Consider the following 22,544-nt stretch of genomic DNA (forward strand, 5'->3'; position numbering starts at 1 on the left):
TCTTTATATTATGTAAAAATCACAGTACCTGTTTTAAAAATACTGCTCATAATACTTATCAACACACTTCAAAGAGGGTATTATAAAATTGGAGAAAGTTCCAAAAGAGGAAAGAGAATGATCACAGAATAGTCTGAGAACAGATCTACAGGGAAAGACTAAAACAAGGATCCTTCACTCTGGAAAAATCATGGTTGATAGGAACATGATGTAATTACAAATGTCATAGGTGAAGTAAATACAGAGTTAGTCATTGTATTCTAAAATAAAGACAGGAGACACAATTTGAAACTGAAATGTAGTTATTTTAAACTAATCCAACGAAACAAATCAGAAAACACTAAAGCCAAAAAGGACTTAAGAGACTATCTGTTTGAATTACTTTGTGTTATAAATAAAAAATGAATGTCAACATGATGTTAGAAAAACTGGATATCTACAAGTTAGACACTTTCCTATGCTATATACAAAATTAACTCAATGTAGATCAAAGACCTAAATATAAGCGCTGAAACTATAAAATTAATTTTTAGAAAAGGGAAAAGCTTTCGTGACTTTGGATTTGGCAATGAGCTCTTGAATATGATGCCAAAAGCAAAGGAAATAAATAAGTTGGATTAGAGCAAAATGCAAAACTCAAAGGCATCAAAGGAAACAATGGAGTGAAAAAATAACCTACAGAATGTCAGAAAATTTTTGCCCATCACATATTAGACAAAAGATTCATGTCCACAATGGATAAAGTTCAACTCAACATCAAAAAGAAAATAAGCCAGTTAAAAATTGGATAAAGGATTTGAGTAGACATTTCTCCAAAGAAAATATTTAAGTGGCCAATAAGTAGATCAAAAAACTTCTTGACTTCACTAAGTATCAGGAAAATGCAAATCAAAACTATGATGAAATATCACCATTTCATACCCATTCCAGGGATGGCTACTATCACAAAACAAATAACAAGTATTGGCCAGGATGTGGAGAAATTGGAAACTTTGTACATTGTTAGTGGGAATTAAAAATGGTTCAGCTACTATGGAAAATGATATGGCATTCCCTCAAAAAGTTAAAGACAGAATTACCATATGGCTTAGCAATCTACTCTTAGGTATGTACCCCAAAGAACTGAGAGCAAAGATTCAAAGAAACATTGTTCATCCATGTTGAGAGCAGCATTCTTCACAATAACCAAAAAGGCCAAAGCAACCCAACTGTCTATCAGTGGTTAACTGGAAAACCAAAATGTGGTTTATACCTACAATGGAATTTTATTCAACCTTAAAAAGCATGGAAATTCTGACACATGCTACAACTTGGATGACCCTTGAGGACATGCTAAGTGCTAAAGAGCCACAAAAGGACAATTTGTATGAGTCCACATACCTGAAATACCTAGAGTAGACACAGTCATAGAGACAGAAAGTAGAGTGGTGGGACTGAGGAGGCCGAGTGGGGGCTTGCTGTTTGATGGGTATAGAATTTTTGTTTTGCTGAATTAAAACATTGTAGTACAAAATAGATGGTAGCACAAAAATGTGAGCATATTTAATACTACTGAAATATATATTTCAAAAGCAAATGGCAAACTTTATATTAAGACTGTTTCATCACACGTTAGAAAAAGAAAAAAAAGAATGGAACTCATTTTTTCTCCTTCAAACAAAATGTGCTCCTCCTCCTCCTCTTGAGTTCCCCATTTCTGAGTTGTGCCACTTAATTCCCAGACGTTCAAGTCAGATACTCGTCCTTATCCTTGATAGCACCTTGTCCCTCCCTCAGCACAGGTGGCCATTTCACAAGTACTTAAGGATCCTCATAATGCGCCAAGAGCTGTGTTTGGTGGTTCCTTGCCGGATACCTTGAATCCATCAGAACCCCCACATCTCTGTTTCAGGGCACTTTTTATGTATCTATATGTATTTTGTCAACTCCTAATTGTGGAAAAACTACGTACTTGTGTTTTGATTGTTGTTTCCATACATATACATTTGTCTAGAAGGTAGGATATTTTTAACATAGATTTTTATTTCCAACTGACATATAGTGATTGTACTGAGTGTGATGTTTCAATACATGTATACAATGTACAGTATATAATGTACAATGATCAAGATCTATCACCTCACATCTTTATCATTCTTTTTTTTCTGTTGGGAACATTCAAAATCCTTTATGAAAGTCTTTTGAAATATTCAACTGATTTTTTCTCAACCACGTCCATACCACTGTGCTATATAGACCTTTAGAAGTGATTCCTCCCACACCAGGTACACCCCAGTACCCCTTAACTCTCCTATCTCCAGCCCCTTACCCCACCCTTCCCAGGCTCTGGTAGCCACTATTCTATTCTCTGCTTCTGAGACCAACTTTTTAGCTTCCACATATTAGTGAGGACATGCATTTTCCATTCTGCTGGGGCTCATTGCTGCCCCATCTAGCTTACCACAGCAACCCCCTTTGTGGTCTCCTATGTCTGGTCCCGCATGCTTCCAATCTCTTCTCCATTTTGCAGCAAGAGTCCTCTTTCTTTAGAAAGCAAAAAGCTGCAATGTCCCCCCCCCCCCGCACCCCAAGTCTTTCAATAGCTCTTCCTCACTGTTAAATAATGGCTTATAAATGTCCCTTAGCATTTGGCATCTCTCTACTTCTGTAGCTGGAACTCTCAGTTTTTCTCTGTGTTTTATTCACCGCCATTCTGAACTTACCATACTGCCAGGTCCAGAACTTCCCCCACTCTGCCGTCCTCTGGCCTTTCCATACACTGTTCCTCTTTAGACAACTCTTAGTCCTCCTCCTCTGTCCTACTCAACTTTTTGCTTGGCCAATTTCTGTCATTTGCCCTAGGTCCTATCTTGTGAATCACATATTCCAAGAAGACGTCTCTGACTTCCATCTGCATCAGGTGACCTTCCTGGGGGATTCTGTGTTTCCATCATCAAGCACTTTAAACACTGCGTTGTGATTGCTTCTTTACTTGGCTGCTCTAGGTTTACTGACAGAAAGTGGGGGCTTAATAAATCATTAGTGGATGAATTAATATACAGGTCTGGAGAGGCTGTGGTTCACCCAGAGACACATAACCAGGTCACTGCAGGGCCAGTGGTAGAACCAGTGCTGAACTGGAACACCAAAAACTCTCTGTCCAGTGCTGCCCAAGACAGGAGATATGAAACTTACCACCCCCACCTGGGCTGGAACTGACACAGAATGACTCAGCCACACTAGGCCACCGAGAAGTCGAGATAAGCCAAAATTCTAGGTTTGGCATTGTCCCTGTCTTCCCAGTATAACTTTCTTTGGGTCTCAATTGGCTAAGAATCCTGGAACAGAAAAACAAAACAAACAAACAAAAAAAAAACAGAACTGGCCAGCTCTGATAATATCCAAGTTGCATTTGATGGATACAGAATAAGCCAACTTTGCCAGTATTAAAAACCTTAATTTCATAGCCTGTCTTCAGATTTGGCATTGATAATGTTACTCCGTGAGGCGCTTCTCTGTTGACTACACACTAGAAAATGAAATTCTGCTTACTGCATTAAAGCTTGGCCTTGAAGAAATCCAGTATGGGCTGGAAAAAAAATGTTTTATACAATATACACAGACATACATACAGATGCAAGTGTATATATTTAGAATATAAGTCACTTAAAATAGTCAAAGGTGTCATCATTTATAAGAATAGTGATGCAGAAGGGGAAAAATAAAATCACATCTTTTATTAAACAAAATACTCCAAATATACATAAATTAAAACTATAATTTCATCTTCAGTGCTTGGGATGTAATTAATCTCTCATATTTTACAGATTTATGTCAACATAGCTTGTCACTGAAATGAAAACTGTATTATGTATATAGTAGGAGCATATTATTTTTCATGGCACTACTAGACTCCAGCTGAAACTTGAAATTACCTTATGGATGTCATTCTGAATGTAGATTTCTCAAAACAGTGTTTTCAGGATCACAAACAATGCACACATTCTATATCACTCCAAATTCAAGACAAATAAAGGCTTTAGAACTTAATTTAGGAATGAATTGCTTAAAAATTAGGATTATAATTAAGTCATAGAGTTATTACATCTCTTATAAAGCAATCTTTAGTTTAACTCATTGGTAGTTAATGAGTTTTGGCCTTAGGGAATAAGTGCAGTGTTATTCTTGAACGGTTATATAAAAGCAGGTACTCTAGTGTTTGTCAGTACTAATCAAAATTATGAATATAAGAGGAAAAAAATGTATGATTAGTTTGTTGAAAACAAGACATACCATCATAAGCTGCTTTAGTAATTGCTTTCGCTGCATTCTTCTGAATATCAGGAATTGTGGAGTTTTCCGCAAACGCTAGGAGTTTTTTAAGACCCCCTGTTTGCTGAATTAGTGTCATAGTTTCCATATCTTCGAGGCAATTGGCTATCACTGAAAGTGCTTCTATGTGAAGGTCATTCAATTCCTAAAAATAAAAGCAAACACAACTTTAGAAAGTTGTATTAAAAGAAATTTATTTACTCTTCCCAAATTTTACTACAAGAGGAGCTGAGATCACTTTGAACATAATGTAAGAAATTTTGTTGTGACAAGGCCTGAGGAAATGGGAATTGTTTTTACCAAAATAACAAACCTCTCCCAACCATTTGCCCCATTTTTTTTTCGTTTCCAACTGACATATTCCAAATGTCTTATGAATTAAAAATAAGGCTATAGAGGACACTTCCATTAATGGTAGCCAAGTGAAGTTGCTCATTTAATCTTTCACCAAAATTCATTTTAAAATCTAGAGGGAAAAAAAAAATGGTTTATCCAGAACTGGGGATTGAACCCAGGACCTCACACATGCCAAGAAATAACTTTTGAAACAGCAGACAAACTGCAGGAAGATATGTTCCTTAAAATCTGCAACTGTTAGAAGGAACTGATTGTGAATTTTGTGGCTTGCTTTCCAGGTGATCAGAATCTCCCCAAACGGTGGAAAACTGCAGCCTTACTGCAGCTAGAAATTTCAGGAAGAAATCCTAAAAGGGAGAGAGGCGCAGGAAGGATGAGCCACTGTGGTGATGTTCCACTCAGCATTGCTTCTGACCAAGAACTCACTTCACCGCAAAGGAGCGCAGTGATGGGCCCATGCTTAGGGAGTTCACTGTTCTTACCCTGTCCCCGACATCCCAAAGCAGTGGCTTGATAGAATGCTGGAATGTTCTTTTAAAGACTCAAGTTACAACACTAGCCAGGTGTTAGTACCTTGCAGGACTCAGTCAAGTTCTCTACTAGGCTTCATAGGCTGTGAATCAGTGTCTGACATATGGTGCTAATTCTCCCATAGCTGGTCCAGGAACCAAGGAGTGGAAATGGGAGTGGCGCCACCATTATTACCCCTAATGACTCACTAGCAAAACTTCTGCTTCCTATCCCTGCAACCCCTATGCTCTGCTGATCTAAAGATCTTAATGCTAAGGGGAGCAACACTTTCACCAGGGCAAACAATGATGATTCTATTGAATTGGAAGGTAAGACTGTGGTCCCTCCCACTTTGGGTTCCTCAAGTCCCTGAGTCAACAAGCAAAACAACAGAGTTACTGTGCAGGGGAAATTGGACTGCTGCTGCACAGTGGAAGTAAGGGAGAGTTTGTCTGAAAAATAAGATTCTCTTATGGTGTCTCTTGTGCCCTGTGATTAAAGTCGATGGAACTCCACAAGAACCCAGTCCATGCAGGATACTAATGTCTCAGGATGAAGGATTGGGTAGTCCCAAAGTACAAAATTATGATCAGTTGAGGTACTTGCTAGAGGCAAAGGGAATATGGAATAGACAGCAGAAGAAGGCAGTTGTGAATATCAACTATCGTCATGAGACCAGTAATAGAAGTGAAGACTTTATCATGAGTATTCCTTACTTTACTACGGAGGTGCTTGTATGTACACATGTGTATCTGTATGTTCATGTGTGTTTATGTATGTTCATGTATACATATGTATTAATATATCCCTTTGTTTTTCCCTCTTATCCCATTATGTTACATGAGATGTATTAACTTTATACTATAGTATTTAATTTTTGTTAACTTTAAATTGTAGCATTTAAGTTACCAAATGTTAAGGAGAAAAGTAAACATCACCCAAGGACTTTGGGAAAGGGTTAATGCCTTTTTGGTTGGATATAGGATAGCTGGATCATGTTAGGTCAATATATGGCCTTGGCCTTGTCTTTATTTGAAGATTATGGTTTAAGGACATATATGGAGAGAGAGAAATGGCAAATTGAACAAAGGGTATAATGGTACAAACTTATAATGGTTAATTTTTATGTTAATTTTAAGTTTTACTAACTTGGTTAGTCCATGGTACCCATATGTTTGTTTAAACATCATTCTAGATGTTTCTGTAAGTACCTTTTTTTTTTAAGGTGCAATATTTAAATTAGTAGATTTTTGAGTAAAGCAGATTACTTTCCATAATGTGAGTGGGCCTCATCCAATCAGTCAAAGAATTTAATAGAAAAACACTGACCTCCATGGAAATAGAGGAAATTCTGCCAATAGGCTGCTTTTGGACCATTGTAATGCTTCCTTTGGTCTCTAGTTTGCTGCCTTACCCTGCTGACTTTGGACTTGCCAAATTTCCACAATTGAGTGAGCCAATTTCTTAATTATCTGTTTTATTCTGTGTCTCTGGAGAACTTTGGTACAGGATGTCATCCAAATTCTGAGTATAAACAATGCCCAGGCCTTTGGATGACCACTAAGTCATATGTGCATGGAGGAGGTGCCAAGAATCCCCGTGAATATAAACAGGCAGGGACTAAAAAGCAATATATCTTACCCTTAAAAGAGGGAACCATGCTGGTGAAATTTATAAATTTACTGCTTTTCAAATATAGTGATTTCTCAATCTAGTGTAACACAGCAGGTAGAAAGCTGAAGACTCACTGGCTTAGGGTATCAGAGGTCAGAGCCTGGGGCTCATAGAGGAGCTACAGACTTAAAGAAGGGAATGCCCAGAAGCAAGGGAGCCACAGAGAAACGATGAGCACCACCCCTCCAAACTAAGTTAAGATCCTTCCCACATTCATAGTTGAACTCCAAACCACTGAATCACGGGGGTAGATCTCCAGGGGGTCAGGCTAAAAACCACAGCACTGAGAAACTGTAAGAACTGAGAAGAGATACCAGCTGTTGGATACCACAGAGGGACAGAGTCTGTAGCTACCTGTCTACTAGAACAAAGTACCAGCAATCCTCAGGAAAACACAACAGAATCTGGAATCACTGGAAGGGATTTCCTACAATGTTCATTTTGAACCAAAAATTACTAGACATGAAAGAAACAGGAGAATGTGAAACACAGAAAAGAAAAGAAAAAAAAAGGTGGTCAGTTACATCCCACTCTAAATAGGGCCAGGTGTTCGATTAAGTAGCCAAAGACTTTAAAGGAGCTGTTATAAATATGTACAAAGAGAAAAGCTGAACAGACATGTAACTAACTTATAAATGAAAATTTCAGTTTTGAAAAGCACAAAATTAAAAAGAAAAATTCATTAGACAGAAGATTGAAGATGGCAAAAGAGATCTTGAATACGAATCACTGAAATTATTTAATCCAAAAAAGAAAGAAAGTAAGAGATGAAGGACAGAGTCTTCTAAAGCAATATCAAGTCTTCTAAAGCAATATCAATATAAAGTCTTATAAAGCAATATCAAGAAAGACAACAAAGTTGTTAATTGAGTCCTAGAGGGGAGAGAAGTAACAGAAAAAATTTTTGAGGGTTGGGGTTGTGGCTCAGTGGTAGAAACACTTGCCTAGCATGTATGAGGCACTGGGTTTGATTCTCAGCTCTGCATATAAATAAAAAAACAAAATAAAGGGTCCATTAACATCTAAAAATATTTTTAAAATTTTTTTTAATAAATAATGACTGCAATTCCCATATGTATGGAAAACAATAATTTACAGATCTAAGAATTTATAGATCCCAAGCAGGATACACAAATTATATATAACTTCTATGCAGAGGAGAAATGCAGGAAGCCAAAGATAAAGGGATAATCTCAAAAGCAGCCAAAGAAGACAAATTATACTCAGGGAAATATTATAATTAGTGGCCAAATTCATATCAGAAATAGTGACTTTCAGAAGAAATAGCAAAGGGCTAAACAGAAAAAAAAAGTACAAACCAGGAATTTTGCATTAAGCAAAAGCAACTTCTCAAAACTGAAGGCAAAAGAAAGAAACTTTCAAATAAATTTTTAAAAAGCTAATTTATGCCAGCTTATCTGCACTATAAGAAATGCTAAGTGAGGCTCCTCTGTCTGAAGGGAAATGACCTAGTTGGAAGCTTAAATCTACAGGAAAGAATAAACAATACTCCAAATGATAAATATGTGGGTAGATAATAAAGAACTAAATATTCAAGAGTAGACAAGACACACAAATGTGGATATGAGATTTTTCCTTATTTTTTAAAAATTCATACGATACACGACTATTCAAAACAAAATAAAACCAGAGATATATTGTTTTAAGTTTCCAATATTTTATTTGAAGTAGTTCCATATTAATTCTAAGTAGAATATGATCATTTTAAGTTGTCTATTGTCATCACCAGAGCAAGCACCAAGTGCAAAGAGATATAGCTAGAATGCTGATAGAGAAATTAAAATGCAACATTAAAAGTTAAATTAACATGATAGAAGGCAGAAGAGTGGAATGAGCCGATAGATCGGACAAAGAGAAAACAAGTAATAAATGGTATACCTAAATACAACCAAATCAATAAATAGTTATATAAAAAATTGACTGAAATTTTAATTTCAAAAGCAATCTGGTGGAAATGACATTAATTTCATGTGTTTCAATCCACAGGCATGTTAATTCTTTTATTTACTCTTCATTTATTTAAGCCTTCTTTAAAACTGTTTTGTATTTTTTTGGTGAATAGATTTTGCTCAAATTTTGTTAAATTTAACTCCTTGTAGTTCATGCATTAGGAATGCACTGTAAATGTAATTGTATCAATTTTTCTTTTCAGTTGTTTATTTGTAGTATGTAGAAACTCCATTAATTTGTATGGAGCTTTTATCCCTTGACTTTGATAGATCTACTTATTAGTTCTATCAGGATCTTGTAGTCTTGCTGGATTTTCTCCAGTCACGTAATCTGTGAATAAATACCGTTTTATTCTTCCTCCCTAGTCTGTCAGTCTTTTATGCCTATTTTTCTCTTGGCCTTGTCACCGTGGTAAGAAAAGCCAGGATGATGGTGAACAAAAGCAATGAGAGCAAACATCTGGGCCCTGTACTGCATCATATGTGTGTTGGGGGGGGCACTTCCATTTTTTACTTTAGATATTTTGATATCATTTGAATTTTTCCCAACTAAAACACCTGCATTAATTCTGAAAACGTATCCTTCTTGCAAATATCCTAACTCTGTGATTGTGGGCAAGTTACTTAATCTGTCAGCTTCATTCTTCTTACCTGTAAAATGGGGTTAATGATTCAATAATTACATGTGACATGTATAATGATACAATTATTATCATTTATTCTCATCTTATAGAAAAACATTATCACATTCTCAAAAGAATTATAAAATTAATAAAATCGCATGTAAAACATCTAAACAATGCCCACCACATAGTAGATGTTTCCATCCCATTTTTTTATTTAAAAGACAACAGGTAAAATATCAAACAGGTGAAAATACCATGATATATCAGACAAGTCTAGGTTCATCCCTGCAGTTTCTCCTCCTACTTGTGCAACATAGGGAAAATAAAATAACCACTCTGATTTTCAGTTTCCATTTTTAAATTGGTAAAAAAAATACTGGGTTTATCATGCATTCAAATTCTATATCACAAATGCAAAATGTTTTGCTCAGAAACTGGTAAATAGGGGATCAACAAACCAAAGATGGCTAGATTTACACAGCTGAGAAACACATGTGTGTGAATATTGCCCTTCTGTATTTTACCAGTTTGGTATAATTAAGCTCTGAGATTTATTAATTTTTTTTAATGCTTAGATAAAGTGAAACTTAATATTAAGTTATTATTCAGGAAATCTTTACTCTGTCCCTAGCTCCCGAATTTCTAAGAGGTACTAAGAGTAGATTTTGTCATTAGAATTCATTAAATTTATTCACATAATAACCTATGAAAGTGGATCTGAAATCTACATATTACCATTTCACTCTGAAGTTTAGACAGTGGACCCTTGCAGAAGTTGCCTGACTCCCTTTCAGGCAAGTAAAGAATTCGATAAGTTGTTAGATTGGTTTCTGTGACTGGGAAATTATAAAGAAGGCCTACAGAGTCTGAAAGTGTACAATTCATTCCTAAGGAGCTTAGTGGGAACTACAGAAATTCAGCTCCAATATTTCTCAAAATGTGTTTACAAGATAAATTACTTTGTGTCTTATTCCAGAGAAAATCGTGGCAGATAAAGGTTAAAAAACTAATTCTAGGTGTTTTGGGGAATTAGAAGGAAGATCATAGAACAAGAGTTCAAAATTTTAAATCTTCTAAGCCAAAAGTTTTTGTTTTTTTTAATTAGCTTAAAATGGCCTCAATAATTAGTCTAAAGCCAGGCATGGTGGTGCACACCTGTAATCCCAACTACTTGGGAGGCTGAGACAGGAAGATCACAAGTTCAAGGCCAGCCTCAGCAATTTAGTGAGGCCCTAAGCAACTTAGTAAGATCCTGTTTCAAAATGTAAAAAAAGAGACTGATTTAATCAGGTTAATAACCTTTATGTAGCAATTAATTAATTACTCCACTATACTTTGTACCATGCTTCAATATAATAAAATTTAATTTAAATATTATACAATTGATATTTTATAAAACATTTAGAAAAGATATTCTTTGAAAATACCTTAGTATCTATGATCTTAATAAGTTGGTCCAATCCTTGATTTTCTCTTAGCATTGTACGGGATTCCTTATCATTTGTAATGACATTTAAGGTTTTGAGAGCCAACAACTGAATAATTGGATACTCTGACTTCAAGAGCTCCAACATAGGAGGGATTGCATTTAGTTCTTGAAGTGTAGTTCGACACTGAAAATCCTGCCATGAAATACAAATGATCACTTCAGTAATTTCTGAAGCAAAATAAAGTCCCAAGAATGGAGAAATTCTATTTTCTGGCAAATAACATTGTGAGTTACAACTTCTCCATCTTTTATTCCAGATTGCTTCCAAAATAATTCACAAAAATAATAAAACTCTCAGTGGACAACACCAAATTATCCATTGGTATATGCAGACATTGTCAACAACCAGAAATAAACATGACCAATGACTTTTATAGTATCCAGTGTTTCTTTATGAAGCAGCAAATTCCTACTATCATAAATAGCATTACGATAAAACCTATGCATGATAAAATTCTTTTCATACTCTGATATAATGTTTCAAATAGTATTTGATAAGATGAAATGATGGCACCGATTCCTTATTATCTTCAAATGGATTGTTTATGAATACCTATGTGCATGCAGGCTATTGACAGGCTGTCTGCATGCAAATTTACACAGGTTTAGAGCAGATGCATGACCTTTCCTTAAGACATTTACGATATCAAGAGATCACTATATTTTAGACAAGTTGTTCTGCAAGTGTATCAATAATTCTGTGTGAGTGGGAGCAGGGAGGAGGTGACTGGTGGTGGTGAACAGAAGAAAAAGCATGGCAAGAAGTCACTAAGAGCCCCATTAACAACTCTGATTGTTAAATGATATTTTCACCCCAAACGTGACAAGTAGAGAATAGCATTAAAGGTGGAAAAGCCTCCACTTACAACTAAGCCTCCTCCTCCTGGACATCCTTCAACTGACCTCTAATATTCAGCTTTCTTTAGACATAGAAAGTATAGGTTGCTCATTATTATGGGTTAAATTGTGTCCCCACCTTATTGGGTGAATGTGACCTCATTTAGAAATAGTCATTGCAAGGGTAATTAGGTAAGATAAGGTCATCCTGGAGGAGGCTGGGTGCTTAAGAGTGTCCTTATAAGATGGGTGCCCTTATGGGAAAGATGACAAAGGGAAAGACCGGAGTGACACAGATGTAAGCCAAGGAAAGCCATCACTGGCCGTCCCCACCAGAAGCCAGGAAGAGGCGAGGAAGGAGTTCACCCAGCCTCAAGTGCAGCCCTACCTTGATTTTGAACTTCTAACCTCAGAATTGTTGTTTTAAGCCAGCCAGACTGTGGAACTTTGCTACAGCATTCCTGGTGTCCTGCTGTTAGCTAATACTTCTGTCATTAAGAACTGTGGGGGCGCTGGGCATGGTGACGCAGGCCTGTAATCTCAAAGGCTGGCGAGGCTGAGGCAGGAGGATTGTGAGTTCAAAGCCAGCCTCAGCAAAAGCAAGGCACTGAGCAACTCAGTGAGACCCTGTCTCTAAATAAAATATAAAATAGGGCTGGGGATGGGGCTCAGTGGTCAAGTGCCCCTGAATCCCGGTTACTCCCCCCTCCCCCACCAAAAAAAATTGTGGAGACAATTGCTTTTCATTCCTGCTTGATTAAAAAAAAATAGGGAAATACAGGTAAAAGGAGTCTGGAGATTAAAAACATAAACACATGTGTAGGAATATTTAAGCCTGTTGGGTGAGGGAAAGCCTAAGTAACCAGAGAAGGCAAAAAGGAGCCCAACTTTCTCTATAGGACCTCTCTTAGGAGTGGGGGCCTGGTCCAGTTGTGCAGACACACTAAGGCCAGAAAGATTTTGAATCTATTTCTCTCTCTTTTCCCAGATACTTTGCTTTGCTACAAATCCTCTCTCTCACTCTTGCTTCAAAATCTTTCTTTCACACTTTATTGATAGCCATTTAAAATGGGGCTTTTGTAGTTTTGCCTCATCTCAATCTTATCAAATGTGTGTGTTGATTATTAAGGAAATGAGCAGAAAAAGCAACAGAGAAGGCTGTTAAACTTCTGGGAAACTGACCTGCTGCAGGTGTGAGGGTGTGGGTGTTGAGAGGGTGTTGTGGGTGGGGGACAGGGCAGAGGGCAGGACCGCAGGGAGGGGAAGGTGGCAGCGTATTCATATCAGGGTCTGGCCTGCTCAGTAGTCTGGTGAGTGGCTGTAATCCATTGTGTTCAAATATTTGCACTCTACCCGTAAAATCTACAGACATGTTTGCTAGACAGACTCAGAAACTCAGATAAATACTTCTGTGTATCAAAAATAAATAAGACATTATAGAGGAAAACAGCCAGTGAGGTTGCCTCTTGCTATTGTGAACAATGAATGCTCTTTTTTTTTTCCCTTGATAAATAAATCTAATCCAAAGCCTTGGTATATTGAACAGGGGAGAGATTATATTCAATGTGCTTAAATTGCCAAGGTTAGATCAATAGGTCACTTCCTTGGTTCAACAGGAATCTTAGATTTCCTGTTTTAGAAGAAGCACATTTTATATAGATTAATCCCACCCTAATATGCATGCCATGCTATTCTTTTAAAACAGAAATATATGGGGCTGGGGTTGTGGTTCAATGGTAGAGTCCTTGCCTCACATGTGTGAGGCACTGGGTTCAATGCTCAGCACCACATATAAATAAATGAATAAAAAAAAGGTCCGCCAACACTAAAAAATATTTTAAAAACCAGAAATATATTTCTAAAATATGCTTTCACAGGAGGCAATTACTTGTAAAATGTGAAAATATATCTACACTAAATTTATGTTATTTTTTGAGTGATAAATACTAAATGTATCCAGAAGAACTGATAATGCAAACCTGGTGAGTTTTTTATTAAAAAAAAAAAAACTTTTTAAAATTGGAAAACAAATCCTGTAATAGTTTCTGTCAAAATGTTTTTTCTTTTCTCAGAAAAAGGTTTGCTCTGGGACACAAACCCAGAGCCTTATGCATGTTAGGAAATCTCTCTACCACGGGCCTAGAACCCTAACCATCAAAACACTTTTAACACTTTTTAGAAGTTAATCTTACCTGAACCAAATTGTAAATGCATTCAATAGAATTCTTCTTCACATCAGGGTCTGGGCTGCTCAGTAGTCTGATGAGTGGCTCCAACCCACCATGTTCAAATATTTGTACTTTACCTGTATACTCGACAGACATGTTTGCCAGACAAAGACTAGCAAACTCATGGATAACTACTTCTTCTGTATATCAAAAATAAATAAGAAAAGTATGTTAAATGCTTATTCAACCCATATTTTAACATATGCTTTGAAAACAAGAGCTCCACAAATCTTACTTAGAGCCCACCTTTTCCATAAAACTCAAAATTAAGCTGTGGTTTTCAAGATTTTAATGACAACTCATAAGTGATTGTTCAATGTGAACTATTTACAATAGGCAATTTCATAAAATTTAAAAAGAAACCAGTTCCATTTTTGAAGTAAATGTAGAATACAAAGTTACCTTCTGGAGAGAGCTGGGCAATAACAGAACTCATGACATCTAACTCCCTTAACAATTTTTTAACATCACCTACAAAGGAAGAAACAGAACATCCATTTTTATTAAAATAATAATGGCAATGTCTATTGAACAGTCCCTTAAGAGATAGATATGATTATTATCTAATTTTACAGACAAGGGAATTGAGGTCCAAAAATTACACAAGTAAGTGGCAGGGCTAGGTTGCAAGTCCAGGTTGGGCTGACCTATAGGAATTCTCCCCTATATCCCTTGACCACTGGGCTACCTACCTTCCAAACACCACAAGTGATAACTGTGAAAGTGCCAAATGTGCCTAGAGCACATATCAGTAGAATTGGGTTATTGTGCCCTACACTTTTATTATACAATAGTAATTATTTTTTCTTTTTCTTTTGCTGGAAGGGTATTTAAATTTTTTGATTTTAATAAAGCTTACATAGAATGCAAAGAAGAATTATCCTAACCTATTTCAGTTAATACGTCTTGATTGCTTACATTCCATTTAATGAAAATGCCCAAAATGCTTAAAGATAAGTATATTGGCTGTTTTAAAGTTCACTTTTCTGAGGAATAAGGTATCTCTGATCCTTTAGTTTTACAATTGATCTTCTTGCTCACTTATCTTCATCTGTAAGCCAAAATCAGCATCATGAGAATTTTGGGAAAGTTCACTTTGCAGCAACCAAAGTAGATGGTGTCTGCATGAATTCTTTCTTATTACCTGCTGAATACACTTGGCTTTTACTGGACATCATTTCCTGAGGAATTCAGGACTATGTCTTTTATTCAAAACTTCTGCTTTCTCTGTTTCTGTTGGAAGTGGCTAAAGGAGATCAGGCAAAATCACAGCTAGACATATGGAGGTGAATAGACTTGAACTACCAAAAAATAATCACTCTTCTAGGAAGTGTGCTGTCCCAAGGTGGAGGACCTCATTGTGCCTTGGCATAATACTCAGACCCTCAGGTACACTGAATGGAGTGAACTCCACCACCCAAGGTGAGTGTTGTTATACAATAGGTATATACAATAGGTGTATAACAAATACCCTTGTTCCTCAAATTCTGAGGTGTGTAAAGACCTTGTTTGGCAAACCAAGGTGTGTGTCACCTGATGCTGCAAGAGAGATGCAGTGATGCCCCTCTCCCTTTTCTGGTTATATGTTCTCTCTGCTTTCAGTTATACATTTAACATGGCACTGTGCACAATTATGATACAGCTCATCCGTGAGATCCATTTAAAGGCTCCATACAAATGATTACTCTGTTATTCATTTCTCGTCACCTCAGTTGACTCATGTAGTTGGCATAAGAGTCGTGCCTACCTTGCAGAGCTGCTCCTGAGGAATAAATGACTCGACTTAGAACAGTTCCTGGCGCATCGCCAGTGCCATGTAAGAGTTGGTAGGGTGTCCATCCCCCACAAACTTCTTCATTCTGCTGCCATCTGTGGAAATGCTCTCAGAGCCCCTGCCTTACAGCATTACCCCTGTCATGGCTCCTGATGGTGCTGCCTACACCGGGGACCTCAGCAGAATCCTGCCTGTTTCCAGAACGGCAGGAGCTCTCCAGGCAGTCTTTGTACCTGAGATTGTAACGACACTCAGAATACCCCCTTCCTCTCCTCTTTCCATCCCTCACTTATAACGGTCTCTGGGAACACTGATGCCACAGCCCCTGCTGGGCACACGGGACCAGGATACCACCCTGTCATCGAACAGCATCCAGAGAAAATGGAAGATGGGAATACGGGAAGGAGGGGAAGGAATCTGTGCTCCTGTTCTGCTGAGACCCTGGTGAGACTGGGAAACTATTGTGATTTGAGCTATGTTCCATCGTCAGAGTTTATTTCCAGCCGCCTGAACTTCATGGCAGAATTCAGTCTCCATTAAGAATGTCCTTTAAGTTTTTTGTCAGTTACAAAGCTTTTGTGGTCTGGCTGGCTCAAAAACTACCCTGATAGCATAGGAAAATGACTTGCACTGTTCATAAGTCAAGCCATGACTTCCTTTATTGGCTTGGTTTTGGGCCAAATCAATATTCTAATAGACATAACAGCATATTTTAACTAATGTTATTATACCACACTATCAAATACATAAAAATATTTCAAGCAAGTATTAGATTTGACTGAAGAATAAATGTCCGCATCTGAATTTTTGGCAACAATATGATACAGAATTGTGATACAGCCAATCCCTGAGATAATAGTTTGCAGTTTTAAAAATCAATTCATCAAAACTCTTTACTCTAGGCTTTATCCACCATGAAATATAGATGAAGTATAATTTACATGTAGGCAGCAAATGACATTACACTAACTTAAGAAAAATCCATTTTTGTTTTAAAAGGTAATGATTACTCCTCCTACTTGTAAGACTGGGATACACTGTATCATCAGTTTTCAGAGAAGCTTTAGTATGTGTATATCTGCACCTATTTTTATTTTTTAAAAATATCCCTTAAAATATGAATCATCCATTTGTTGCATTGTACTGATGTAGCTATTTTGTTAACACTGAAGTCAGGTTAAACACAAGCAAAGCAAATCTCTTAAATTTAAAAGAAGAAATTTAAGTGTATTGTTACACTACATGAGATTGTTTATTTTTTAAAAGTCGATATTCACTGTTGTTTTTTAAAAAAGTTGGTACTTACTGTTAGAAGCCAGGATTCCAAATATCATAGTAGCATTTCTTCTTACAATTTTGTCTTCATGAGTAAGAAGCTTGGTTAAAGGTTCCACAGCTCCGAGTTCAAGGAGAGTTGCTTTATTTTCCTCTCCTGACATCACAGGTAAAATGAAATCACACATTGAGATCATCAGTCTCATTAACACTCTTCTTTGTATCATTGCAATTTCCTTTTTGCCACGTGCCTCTCTCATACCTTTTTGCTTCTGCTCATATTTCTCTCAGAATAAACTCATAGGTCAGTTACCTTGGATGTTGCTACTCTCTCCTCTCCCTGATGTTTACAGAGCTGTCTTCATCTCCTTTTGAGTTCAGAGGCTACACTGCACCAACACAGAGGGACCTCATCACCCTATCTAATGTCACCATGCCCAAGTCTTCCTTATGTTTCTTTATCCTGTTTTATTTTCATCAAACCACTTAACAACCTCTGTGTTTTGCTTGCTCACTCCATTTGATAACTTAAATTTCCAGGACAAGCACCCTTGCTGTATCCTTGGTGTGCCGCACAGTGTTGGTCACATAATAGTATTCCATACACACATGAATAGTTCATTATAAAGCAATTCATTAGCATGGATAGTCCCTACTTAAAGTATGTGTGATGATCAAGGGGAACTAATGTATCACTAAATGGAGGCATAGCTCCTTTTATCATGGAAGACGAGCCTGCAGCCAACATGCATGTAGAGATGAGCCACCAGGTCCACTGGGATTCGAGCTCAGCCCAGGATCACTGGGGAATCTAGGTGTGGCAAGAAGCCCCAGAAGCAGAAGTCCAGTAAGGCCAGAGTCTAGACTAGTTTCAGAAGCACTTTATCCATACCTCTCTAAGTGGTATATCGTGCTGTAAAGTTTGGAATAATGTTTAGGTCTTGATTAATTTCAGCTTTTCAATTTCACGAGTTTTGAAAATATATCTTTCATTTCCATTATGAACTCCTGAGTGTAATAGTCACTTTAACTTACAGGGAATTTGCTATGTCATACGGAAAGATTGTTTACTTCTCTTAAGACTGCCAGATTGTCTTCCAAAATGGCCATACCATTTTGCATTCTCACCAACTATGAATGAGACTTTCCTTTGCTCCACATCTTTGACAGCATTTGATGGTGTCGCTGTTAAGAATTTTAGCCATCTAATAGATATGTAGTTATTATATTCAGATATGAAGTGTCTGAACATAATAGTTCATGTGTGAAATGATGCAAGAACATACAGAGGTGAAAAAATTAGATTAGGAGAGTTGAAGCCAAATGGTTGGCTTAATCCACTGAAATGGATTAGCCAGGAGTTAACTGTAGGCATTTAGGATGTGGCTAGAGGAGTTACAGTCACTGGGGGAATGCCTTTGGGATATATATTTTGTCCCTGGCAAGTAGAGCTTTCTCTGCTTCCTGATTGCCATGTTTTTGAAGTTCTTTCCTCCACCACACTCTTCCACCATAATATTCTGCCTCATTCTGGGTCCAAAGTTATGGACTCAGCCATTTATGGACTGAGCCTTCTGAAACTAGGAGCCCCTCCAAAACTTTTACTCCTCTACATTGTTCTTGTCAGGTCTTTTGGTCACAGTGACAAAAAGGCTGACTAAAACAATGGTGGTATTTCGTTTGTTTTAATTTGAAATTCCCTAATAACTTGTGATGTGGAACATTGTTCTATGCTTATTTGCCATCCATATCTCATTTTTGGTCAAGTGTGTGTTCAGAATGAATTTAATGGAGTATGATTTATCTGGAGTATGATGTTCTTAAAGATCATGTTTTAGCCTAGAAGTTTTCAATGTTGCACAACTACTTATGTGCCGTAGTCTGGCTGGGCACAAATCACGAGCCACTCAAGCAGGAACAAACTTTATTTCTGAACTCCACCAACACGCTCCCCGGGAACTCTCCCGAACACCACCCACTCGGCTCCTTCAGGAACACACCACACACCAACCGGAACTCCCACCACCGGAACTTCACCAACCAACGCGAACTCTTCAGGAATCCCCACAAGAGCTCAACCGGAATGCTAAGGGAACTCTGCGAGAACTCATCATCTTAACGGCTCGCTGGGGTCACCTCTCAACCACTACTTCTGGCAAAAATGTCATGTGTCATTCCGACTCGGCTGTGGCCCTCAACACTTATGGAAAAGACTATCTTCACTGAATTGCCTTTGTATCTTTGTTGACAAATTTGTCCATATATATGCAAGTCTATTTCTGTACCTTCTATTATGTTCCATTGATCTGTTTATCTTTACGATGATAACACTGTCTTAATTACTGCAGCTTTACAATAGTCTTAAATCAGATAGTGTGAGCCCTCCAACTTTGTTCTTAAAGTTGTTTTGACTTTTTAGGTCCTATGCATGTACATATGAATTTTAGAAATCTAAAATTCTATTTCTGTTAAGAAATAAAGACTGGTGAGATTTTGATAAAATTGCATGGATCAACGATCAACTTGTAGAAAAACAACATCTTAACAATTGAGATCTTTCACTCCATGAACCCAGGACATCTTTACAATTCATTTGAATCTTCTTTAGTTTCTTCCAGCAATATTTCATAGTAATATTTCATATGGGTCTTTCCTATCTTTTGGTCAATGTATTCCTGGGTATTTCATAATTTTTGGTGCTGTGCTAAACAGCATTTTGTAACACTGATTTCTGATTGTTTATTGCTCATTTGTAGAAGTGCAATTAAGTATATTGATTTTGCCTACTACAACCTTGCTCACTTACAAATTCTAAGGGCTTTTCAGAGATTCAATAGAAAGCTCTACATATGTGATAATTAATTTTATGTGTCAGCTTGACTAGGCTAAAAGATGCTCAGACAAGCGATGAAACATTATTTCTGGGTATGTCTGTGAAGGTGCTTCTGGAAGAGACAGCATTTGAATTAGTAGACTGAGTAAGAAAGCTCTACCCTCACCAATGTGGTCAGGCAACATCCAAATTATTGAAGATCCAAATGGATCAGAAAAGTGGAGGAAGGCAAAAATTCTCTCCCTCTTCTTGAGTTGGAACATCCATCTGCTCCTAACTTTGGAGATCAGAGCTCCTAGTTCTTGGGCCTTCAGGCTCCAGGACCTTATCCTAGCTGGCTTGGTTCTCAGGCCTTTGATCTCCGACTGACTGGAAGCAATGGCTCTTTTGGTTCTCCAGCTTACAGATGGCCGCAGGACCTTGGGCTTCCATAATCACACAAATTAATTTCCATTAATCTATCCTCTAACTATATGTTCTACTTAACAGTTTATAATTTTTCAGTCTTTTGATTAACTGACCTCTTTATTATTATAAAAGGACTTATCTATGGATGCCTCTTTTCTCTGTTTGCTTTCCTGATGTTAACATACCCACTTAGGTTTGTTTTGGCTAGGACTTGTATGTGATATCTTTCCTCATCCTTTTATTTGTGTCTTTATATTCTAGGTATATATTTTTTTTGGAAGGCATCATGTAGTTTGGTCTTTTTTTATCCAATACAACAATATCTCCAGGTGAATTGGAAAGCAGAGACCATTTACATTTTATCTGATTATCAGTACAGCCTACCATCTTGTTATTTATTTTTCATATGCCCCATTAGTCCTTGTTTTCTTTTTCTTCATTTCTGCTTTCTTTTATACAGATTTGAGTGTTATTTCTTCCTTTATTTTACTTCTTTTTTTGACTTATTTGATATATATATTTGTTTTGTTTGTAATTTCATTGGCAGGGTGTAGTATATTGACATCCACTCTCCAGTTGGATTGCACTTCACGTCTAGTACTAGAACTCTGTCTGAGTGTACTTCCATTGTTTTTCCTTTTTACCTGAGTGCTGCTGTTGCCACGTTATTTTACTTCCATATATGTTCCAGATTGCACAATGTATGTTTATTATTTTTGTTTAAAGTAAAAATTTGCTTTTAAAGGGATAGAAATGATCAGAAACAGTCTTCGGTTGACACCACTTCTGGTGGTGTCACCTCCCTCTGCCAAAGGCCTTCTTTTACATAATTAGTAGTGTGGGTCTGCAGGTAATCAATTATTTCAGATTTTGTATTTTTAGGAAAAGACTTTATTTCACTTTTGTTTGTAAGGAATATTTTTGTGATTATAAAATTGTAGATGGAAAGTTTTTATTTTTCTTTCAGTACTTTAATTTGTCAGTCCACTGACTTTTTGCTTGTGTTGTTGCTGATAATAAATCATTCTAACTGATTTTTTGTTAAATGCTGTCATCTTTATCTTTGTCCTTCTAAGTATAGCACACCCTATATTCCCACTGGCTGCTTTTAAGAATTTTGTCTTCATCCTGTTTTTTTGTTCTTATTTTATTTTCATTTGTTCCTTTGAGTTATACGTGACAGTAGAATCTATATGAGCACAAAATATATCTTATTCTAATTAGGACCTCGATCTCCTGGATGTACATGACAGTTTTAAGTGATTAGTTTTGTGATGAACCTTGGTTTGGTTTATTTCATATTCTTTGTACTTGTGGTTTGATGAGCATCTTCAATCTTTAGACCTCAAGTTTTCATCAGATTTGGGGACATGTTGGCTATTATTTTTTCAATTATTCTTTCTGTCCTCATCTCTCTTTTTCTCACACTCCAGTTACACACATATTGGGCCCCTGAATTTTTCTCATAGCTAAATGGATCTCTGTTCATCTTTTTAAAATATCTTTTCTCATTGTGCCTTATTTTGCCTAGGTTTTCTGTCTTTAGATTAAAAAACATTTTCTTCTGCAATGTCTAATCTGCAGTTAATCTAAGCCATGTATTTTTATCTTGGACACGGAAGTTTTCATCTCTTCAAGTTATATTTGGATCTGTTTTATATGTTCCATGTTTCTACTTACTCTCAACATATGGAATAGAAATGTAATTAATCTTTTAATGTTTTCTCTGCTAATTCTAATATGAGTCAGTTTTTATTTACTGCTTGATTTATATCCTTATTATAATTTTTTTCTGTTTCTTTTCATGCCTGGTGTTTTTTTTTTTTTTAATTAGTGCATTGAATTCTATTTTGTTAAGCAATGAATACTTCTGTGTTCTTGAAATTTGGGAGCACAATTAAGTTACTCATAAGCAGTTTAATCCTTTCAGGTCTTGCTTTTAACATTTGTTAGGTGGTTAACAGAACAGTTCTCAATGTAGGACTAGTTGTTTCACCTACTAAGGTGTGACTCTGTATATTCTACATAATGCTCCATGAATCTTGAGGTTTTTCAGTCTGGCTGATGGGAATAGGTACTCTAGCCTGTGTGAACACCAGGCCCCTGTTACTTCCATAGTTTTGGGAGTCTCTAAGTAAGTAGTTCCCTCACAAACACACACATTGCTCAGTCAGTACTCCATGAGTACTTGAATAGTAGTTAACAGGCCTCCTGCGTTCTTTCTTTGTGCAACTCACTTCTCTGCTACTTGG

General features: G+C 36.8%; 1 protein-coding gene across 4 annotated transcripts in view; it reads right to left on the minus strand.

Moving 5' to 3' along the window:
* The window catches only part of Armc3 (armadillo repeat containing 3), a 101,103-nt gene that overhangs the window by 64,318 nt on the left and 14,241 nt on the right, over positions 1-22,544 (minus strand). For 3 of the 4 annotated variants that reach the window (XM_015495252.2, XM_048812710.1, XM_048812711.1), the window contains 5 exons: positions 17,083-17,208; positions 14,405-14,473; positions 13,967-14,142; positions 10,876-11,070; positions 4,273-4,456 (listed from right to left, as the gene is read on the minus strand). In XM_015495252.2, coding sequence (XP_015350738.1) covers positions 4,273-4,456; positions 10,876-11,070; positions 13,967-14,142; positions 14,405-14,473; positions 17,083-17,208 — 750 coding nt within the window. The remainder of the gene's footprint in view (positions 1-4,272; positions 4,457-10,875; positions 11,071-13,966; positions 14,143-14,404; positions 14,474-17,082; positions 17,209-22,544) is intronic. The other variant, XM_048812709.1, reaches the window with a different exon arrangement.

This window comes from Marmota marmota, unplaced genomic scaffold, assembly GCF_001458135.2.
Source record: "Marmota marmota marmota unplaced genomic scaffold, marMar, whole genome shotgun sequence".
NCBI classification, from domain to species: Eukaryota; Metazoa; Chordata; class Mammalia; order Rodentia; family Sciuridae; genus Marmota; species Marmota marmota.